The sequence below is a fragment of the Anoplophora glabripennis genome, unplaced genomic scaffold, assembly GCF_000390285.2.
Source record: "Anoplophora glabripennis isolate ALB-LARVAE unplaced genomic scaffold, Agla_2.0 scaffold794, whole genome shotgun sequence".
Classification (NCBI taxonomy): Eukaryota; Metazoa; Arthropoda; class Insecta; order Coleoptera; family Cerambycidae; genus Anoplophora; species Anoplophora glabripennis.
In genome coordinates this window covers 170,663-178,666 of record NW_019417297.1, presented here as the reverse complement: position 1 = coordinate 178,666, position 8,004 = coordinate 170,663, and the positions used below count along the sequence as shown (strand labels likewise).

At 39.5% G+C, this 8,004-nt stretch overlaps 1 protein-coding gene across 1 annotated transcript in view; it reads right to left on the bottom strand.

Annotated features, from left to right (window-relative positions):
- Window positions 1-2,073: 2,073 nt before the first annotated feature.
- The window catches only part of LOC108911475 (uncharacterized protein KIAA1109), a 32,582-nt gene continuing 26,651 nt past the window's right edge, over window positions 2,074-8,004 (bottom strand). The window contains exons 53-62 of the mRNA XM_023456147.1: window positions 7,788-7,992; window positions 7,444-7,704; window positions 7,228-7,385; window positions 6,983-7,175; window positions 6,735-6,931; window positions 6,383-6,685; window positions 3,240-3,425; window positions 2,855-3,180; window positions 2,419-2,800; window positions 2,074-2,363 (exon numbers count right to left, since the gene is read on the bottom strand). Of these exons, the coding sequence (XP_023311915.1) occupies window positions 2,420-2,800; window positions 2,855-3,180; window positions 3,240-3,425; window positions 6,383-6,685; window positions 6,735-6,931; window positions 6,983-7,175; window positions 7,228-7,385; window positions 7,444-7,704; window positions 7,788-7,992 (2,210 nt within the window). The 3' untranslated portion in view covers window positions 2,074-2,363; window position 2,419. The remainder of the gene's footprint in view (window positions 2,364-2,418; window positions 2,801-2,854; window positions 3,181-3,239; window positions 3,426-6,382; window positions 6,686-6,734; window positions 6,932-6,982; window positions 7,176-7,227; window positions 7,386-7,443; window positions 7,705-7,787; window positions 7,993-8,004) is intronic.

Here is an 8,004-nt window from a genome sequence, read left to right as displayed (position 1 = left end):
CTTTCCGCAGCTCCTTTAATTGTTTGTTATTGTTATCACGATTATTCTTTAAAATAAAGTTATATAGTCATTAACGTTATTGAAACTGACAGCTGCTATACAGCTCGTTGAGAAATGAGGTTAAGTTGGTCGCTATAAGCTACTCCCTACGTCCAATGTGTCAGAGCCAACTTCGACCACGTTTTTATTTGAACGCTCGTTATATTTGAATTTCAAAAACCATGAGAGTCAAAAAAGTTCAATTTCCAGTAGAGTGGAAAAAGTGTTCTATATAAAAAGTATGTGACTACAACAAATGTAAAGAAAAACAATATAAAAGTAGGTATATGATTGGTTTGGCATCGGAAACTTTGTGGCAACTTTCAAATAAAAACGCATTGTTATGGCAGAGATAGGTCAGCCCTGTGCCACTCTATGCTCACGATACACAATGCTACTGACTGCCATAAAAACACGTGCCATAGACACTCAAGCACACACGCACAAACGACAATGGAATGCCCAGTCAATGTCCCTCAACAAAAAACTTGGATTATTCACTGGCACGCTAGGCCGACAGGGGAATAAATTGATCGATGCGATGCTTCAGGTCAGAGGCAGACATGTACATGTTATTGTACAATGACGCGAATGCTGAGATTACTAAAACGTGAACGGTAAAAGATTAACAGGGGAACACTTAGGACAACTGTTAATTATTTTCTATAATCGCTTTCCTTATGAGTAAGAAATTATTTTGTTAATTTTTGTGAAAACTGATAGAAATTAAATTAAGTAGACCTGTTCTGCTATCGAGAAGGCACTCGGTAAACAATTAGTTGATTCTCCACCACGGTTGTAAAGGGTAGAAAAAACCACCCCTAAGACTTGTTTCATACGTAATTTTTTTTCTTATTAATATCTTATCATTTAAAATTTAAATATTCATTACAGATAGCCTGAGTCTTTCTAAACAAAAAAGGTCTCTTGCAATTTTTTCGTAAAATGAACCATTTCTGAACAAAAAAATTATTTAAAATCAATTACACGCGATGATTGGCATAGGGTGGAAATTTTATCGAACTATAATTTATCTAGTAGGCGACTGTCACGTTGACAATTTGCAATGGCAACTTAATTGTTACAATTCAATAATTTTATTAATTGCGTCTCTTTGATACATTCTGTATAATTATGTAAAACGAATTTGCATTTAATAAAAATGCTCCTAATAGTTTTGTTTTACATGAAATGCCTAATAAAATCAAGATAAATCCCAGAGCCAGACACCGTAAGCGCCATCTAACGAGCGTTCAAATAAAAACGTGGTCGAAGTTGGCTGTTAGCTCTGACACATTGGACGTAGGGAANGATCATTCTTAGAAAAGGAAAGCAATAGAAGTTGGAGAAAGTGTCAACAGTTAGCGCTGTTAATGACCACGAAATCTGTTCAAGTTTCCTATCTATAGTATCATTTATCTAGGATCTGCTGGAAACGATGTTTTTCAAAATCTGGGACGTAAGGGCCATCTGTTAACTACTTTGCGAAATAAACGTTAAATGGGAGGAGCCTAGGCGATTGTTATTTTATACTGTTTATCTTACACCTTGAATACAATGTGTTGTATAACGGGTTGCAGCCTTTACAGGGGAAATTGTACAATAAACGCCAATGGACTGTTTCAAATATGCAAAATGCATTTTTCTCTGGATATGAAATCGAAATCTTTAAATGTATAGAAATTGGAAAAGAATATAAAGGAAACTTGAAGGTTGTTTTGGGTGTGCAGCAACATAAAACTCTCTCAACGGTAAGTAAATGGTATTTTTTATTGAAAACAAACGTCGTACAGAGAAATGTTATCGGGGCGAGCGTTTGTTGAAGAATGCCTGGTGGAGTCGCTCGCAATCTGCCGTGGCCCTTTTCCTGGAATCATAGTGTGTGTCTCCCATTCCAGAATTTCGTTTGTTTTTTGTCGCTTGCAACTGTTAGACCGATCCGGCATCAGGGTGGCGCTCGTAACATGATACTTAAAATGTGTCACACGTAGACACGTGTACCCGCAATATAGGTGAAGGGAGTATAAAAACGCCTTTTAGTTTTAAAATTATATTTCGTAAATAGTAAACAATAACATAAAATCAGTCGACAGAGATGGGAATAAGCGAACGTTACAATACAACACTACATTTTCTGTTTGCCTTAAAATCCTTAACGAAACATGAGTTAAACGACTTTAAAAAAATATCTCCGAACCAAATTCAAAACCTATATCGATTCTACCCGCTACAATAAATATCTACCGTCTACAAGCTACTTTTTTGGTAACACGAAACGACGAGTATCCACGCCTTCCTGCACACCTCCACACCAAGGATCTTCCCTAAAAAAAAAAATTCTCCGCAACTACCCAACGATTAGCAAAAAAAAATACATACCTCACTTTTTAGCTTCCACAGCCTTCTCCTTATCCTTATTCCCGTCCCCTTTCACGACGTGCACCATCCGCAAGGTCAGCACCGCCAGGATGGCGTCCAAGGGATCCATGAACCCCCTCTGCATCCACTTGGGGATCGTCGTCCTGGCGTGGGAGAAACCGAGCTTCTGCAGGATGTAGTCTATCCCGTACGGCTCTATATATTTCCCGGCCACGCTCAGCAGGCGCACCGTCGGCTCCAAGTGCCACGTCTTGCAGTTGTAGTTGCGCCAGTCCTTGGCGAAGATGTCCACGTCGATGGAGCCCTTCTTGGAGGACGTTTCGCTGAACGTGGGCTTGGGCCTGTCCGTGTCCGAGTTGGAACGCTTGTCCAGCCCGCCGAGCTGAAAAAACGGAATCGGTAATCGACAAGCGAAGGGGTGAGCGAATGGTCTTACCACTCGTTCTTTTTCTTTGACGTAAGACGTGATGAGGTCGTGCAGGAAGAAGAAGGCTTCCGCGTCGACGGTGACAAAAATGTGATCCTCGAAATCGGTGATAAAACTGCATTCCACGCACGGCTTCTCGTCGGAGAGATCGGGAACGTCGGCGGTCTGCAGATGTTCCGTTTTCAGGTGCAGCTGCAAGCTCGGCACGGCGAAGATGACTTCCCTGTTGTGGTTCGGGTCGCCCAGTTTCGGGGACGACGTGCTGCTCCTCGTTCTCTCTATGGAGTTGCTGCCGTCTTGCCGTTCCCGTTCCAGGGACGGGAACCTGTCGACCTCTGCGGTAAAAGAACGATTAGTCGAAACGGGTGTGTTTTGGGGCGAGTGTTGCACTCACCGTCGATTTGGCTGTTGGCGAAGGCGTAATGGAACCATTCCTGCAACGTCTTGAACTGGGGAGGAAATATGACGCTTCTCGATACCTTGCAAACCGTCGCCATGGAGAGGTGCGTTTTGTAGGTGCTCAGGCCTAGGCTGCAGGTCAGGGTTTGGACTATGTGAACGTCTTGCTTTGGAGCCTCTTCTACAAAAAAAAAAAACAGTTTTGTAGAATTGTACGTTATTTAGAGGTGGAGGTAACAAAAAATAGCAGGATGCTGCAGGCGGAGAGGATCGAAATCGTAAAAACCTCGAGGTAAGGACCACAGAGATCGCCACAAAACTTTTCTCTAGTACGTTCATTAGCACCTTTTTGCTTATAGTCCAGGCGGTATCTGTTTTAAAAACTTTAAAAACTTGGGTAAAACGCATATAATCGGAGATTTTTGCTGTAACAGCTTCTAAATAACATCAGAAATTATAATTTTTCTATACAAATAAAAATAAACATGGGCTTAAGTGTTATTACAAAAAAATATAAAAAAATTGTAAAAAAATTCATTTTTTTCTTGGATTTCTCATCGACAACTTAGCAACTATTCGTGTTTGCGTTTCTCTCTTAATTAATTTCTTTTTGATTTAAATCACCGCGCGTTGCGCGATTTTATTTCATGTTGTCCTTGTCCTCGAACCGAGGGTGGGGAAAAGATTCGAAGAGAAGGGAGAAGAGTCGGCAGATATAAGTCGACATTCAACATTAAAAAAGTGTGTGTATGTGAAAAGCTTTGACCAAGACAACACGCAACTGAGATCTCAAATTTGGACTAATTGTATTTGGACTAATTGTATATATGGTACACTATGATAGTGATAGACAAAATTGATGCAAGGGTGCTAGTTTCTGCTGCAAGCGAGTGAGCCGACATAGTGAAACTCTCAAAGGTAAGGACAACAAAATCGCCGCAAAACTCTTTTAGTACATTCTTTCAAACATCTTTTTCCCTAGTGTAATCATTCGTCTTTTACAGGAATTCAAAAAAACAGGAAAAAAGGATAATTTATGTTAATTTAGAAAATTGACGGCTAAATTAGAAATATTCACGAAATGACTAATGTTAAGCATGACTTTTACAGTTCGATGTAGCCAGAAGAACCCTGTGAAGTTTCATCTTGATCTAGCGAACAGTTTCTTTGTTTCAAAAGTCAAATTTTTAAAAAAAATTAAAGGTTCACGTTTATTGAGCTTAAACAGTTTATAATTTTTTTTTTTTGAGGTTTTCTCACATATTTATTGCAAATAACTTTTAAATTGATTAAAAAAAAATTATTTCGAAAAATTTCCAAAAAATTTTCTGGCTTTTTTTTTGGAAAACTTTCCAGACATTGAAGAAAACAAATTCCAATTATTTCCAGCTCTATTCGGCTTTTTCGTCCTATGCTTCTGTTCGTCAACTTTTAATTAAATTAAAATTAAAGTTGATGACCCAAACCAGATTTCGATCCTGATTCATACCGTTTTTTGAAACTTTGTAATTAATTTTTGTGCAGTCTGTAATCACTTAAAAAACAGTTTTTTTCAAAACCCCTTTTTCTTCTGAAAAATAATTTAAAAATTTTTTTCCATTTTAATCATGATTATGAAGTGTTTAATCTCAAAAATCGTGACTCTTTAATTTTTTCAAAAGTTTGACTGTTTGAAACAAAGAGACGGTTCGTTAGATTGAGATGAAACCTCACAGGGTTCTTCTGGGTATATCGAACTGTAATGCTTAACATTAGTCATTTCGTGCATATTTCTAATTTAGCCGTAAATTTAAAAAAAAAAAACATTTATTACAGTTTTCGAAACTGCCCTTCAATTCTCTGTACGACCAATTGTCGCCGAGATATCGATGATTAAAGACAAAAGGATCCTTTTAAATTAAAAGTCCGATATTTGATGAAAAATGGTCGTATCGAAATTCAAAAAAAGGAAATTGAACCTGAATAAACAAGCTATCTGGTCCAGGCAATGGCTTAGCTGAAAAAAATGTTTCCAAGTCCGTGAACTCGGAAAAAAATAACAAAATTTACAAAAATTTTTTGTCCCGCTATTTCTTAGAATTACATGATAACCGTAGCTCCTAAAATTTTTCGACCCAAAGATCTAAAAACTAGAATCTTAGAGCTTCAAAATGCTTTTTTTAAATTCTCAATACGACAATTTTTCACTTAAATACAGTCTGTCAAAAATCACCGAAAAATTTCGGAAATTCTTTTGACTGAAGTAAAAAAGTGGTATTTTCAGTTTTTTGAGTTTTACTCGAAAACTAGGCATTTTTTCACTATAGTTGTCAACAGAAAAGTTGTAGCAAATTGAATTTCCAATCGAAATGAGACCTTTTGAAGTCAAAAAAAATTATTTTTAACAAAAATATGCCCAAAAAACGAGTAAAAAAAACCCGAAAAAATGCGTTTTTTTTTCTTTTTGGTTTTTGGCCCACAACTTTTTTCTGAGAGGAGTTAGGTATAGGCATTGCTTCACAGAATAAAAAAGTTAATGTTTTTTCCTTTAAAATAAGCCTTTATAGAAGTACCTACGACTAATAGAAACCGAGATACATTGGATCAAAGTTGGCTACTTTTTGGATTTTTGGCCAATTTCTGCCCTTTTTTGACGATTTTCGTCTTATAACTTTTAATTTTTTCGGGTTTTTTTTACGAGTTTTTTTTGGGCATATTTTTGTTAAAAATATGCCCAAAACTACGTTGTAGTTCCTTTGTACCCTCTTTTTTTTGACATGGTCAATAGCCTATGACTTAACTTTTCAAAAAAATGTAGTTAAAACATAATTTCAAGCAGAAGCTATGCTAAACAATAAATTTTCAGTATACGAACGGCTCAAAAACCATCTCAAAGCCATAATACTCAATTCTACTCGTCGCAGCACCTTGAAAATCATTCGTAACACTTAACAAGTGACGCTTTAAAAAAAAAATGGGTCAACAGTTCATTTTTATGTAAAATTTTGTGTCGACAAGACAATGTGGAAGAAACTCTCTCAACAAAAAACAGAATAGAATTCATTAATAATTGGCACAAATTTTTTGTTATTAAAGCATCTACTTTACCATAAACAGCGAACGGCGCACAAGCGACACGAAAAATTAAATAAAACGTACCAGCGGCCGAAGTGGAAGGTATCTCTTGGCTCTCCGTGTTGAAATTAATGCAGGGCTCCTTCAGACTGAACAGCGCCCAGGACTTGCTCTTGAAATTGATGCCGTGGAAGCACGCCAACGATATATTATTTCCGCGTAGCTCCATCGTCCCACCCAAAACGGTCCCGAACGGAGGAAGCGGCACGTGCATCGTGCTGAGCTGGAGACCTGCCACGTAACCCAGGACCTTCTGCCAGTGGCGGTGGTGTCTGGCGTCGTTGGTGTTGCCCGCATGGGAAATCACGGGCGCCGATTCGCGAGCCACTGAAAAAAACCCTGTATCATTGTGAGAATCCGTGACGGAAAGACTTACTTTTTTGCGACGCTACCCGCGGGGGTCTGGAGGACCCCGCGAAACCGCTGAAAGCCCTCTTGCTGCTGTTGAACTGCTGCGAGAAAAATTCTTCTAATTTATTAAACATTTTCAGTAAATCCGCAGTCGTCGACTTGGAAATCATCATCTGCAACTGGTCCCAGTTCAGAACGCCGTGCATGAAGATGCTCGCGGGCCTGAAATTTTTTTTAATTAAAAAATCAATTGCGTCAAAACACTGTCGTTACCTCCGTGTCGGTATGAAAGTATCTCTAGCCGTCGCGCGGTCTAACCTCCACTCGTCCCTTAGATTCACGTTCAAATCGCTAACGCGACACATCAGAACGGACGTCGCCATATAATCTAACCTCAATTCTAGAGCGTGCAGCCTTAAACCAACGGTGTGATCCGGTTCGATGTCCGGTTCCTCCCGGATATGTACTACGACGGAACTTATAAGTTTCTTCGAACTAGACAACGTTTCGCTACTTACTGTACGTGTCGATTTGAGCAATTTCTATATTCCCACCGACGATACCTCCCTTGGCGTCCAAACCGGATCCGCCCAGGCCTAAACCGATGTACAAATTCTTGTGACCGGTCGAGCCAATGCTCAGCCTGCCGTCGCTACGGAAGTCTTTCGTCAACCATCTGAAAGGAAACGACGTAACTCCCGCAAAATGTGCCTTTCACTAACGAATATACTTACGAGACGTTACCCATAACGTTGCCCATGTTCATGTGGACGTTCAATTTCTTGAAGTTAACGGCGAATAACACCAGGGTCTCCCAAGCGGTCATATTTTTATATTCCGAGGGACTTGGCGTCTCTTCCTGAGTGGAATCAGAGCTCAACGTCTTGCCTATGTCTTTCAGCTTACCGTGACGGGAATATTCGGGATCCAGGCTGAGCCTGAGACGCTCCTTGTTGCTCAGCAACGGCGATTTGTCCGATTTACTCGACCTGAAACTGATGGAATGAAAGTCTACTGCGGTACGTTTGAACTACTTTGATTTCGAGCGGATAGAAATGATTTCATATCTAATCCCTACCTTTCGTGGCCTCTGGACAACCCGGGTGAGGCGTTCTGTGAAGAATTTACTTCTTCCTCTTCGTTGAACGGCGCGGACATGCTGAGGTCGCCCAAGAACATCCTCCTTACGATGGAACGTCTGTACCACGCTTTCGGAAATGCTAAAATCTCCGTTAGCCTCCTCATATCGTACTTGAACGACGCTGAACCTATATCGATGATCGCTATAAAAAAAC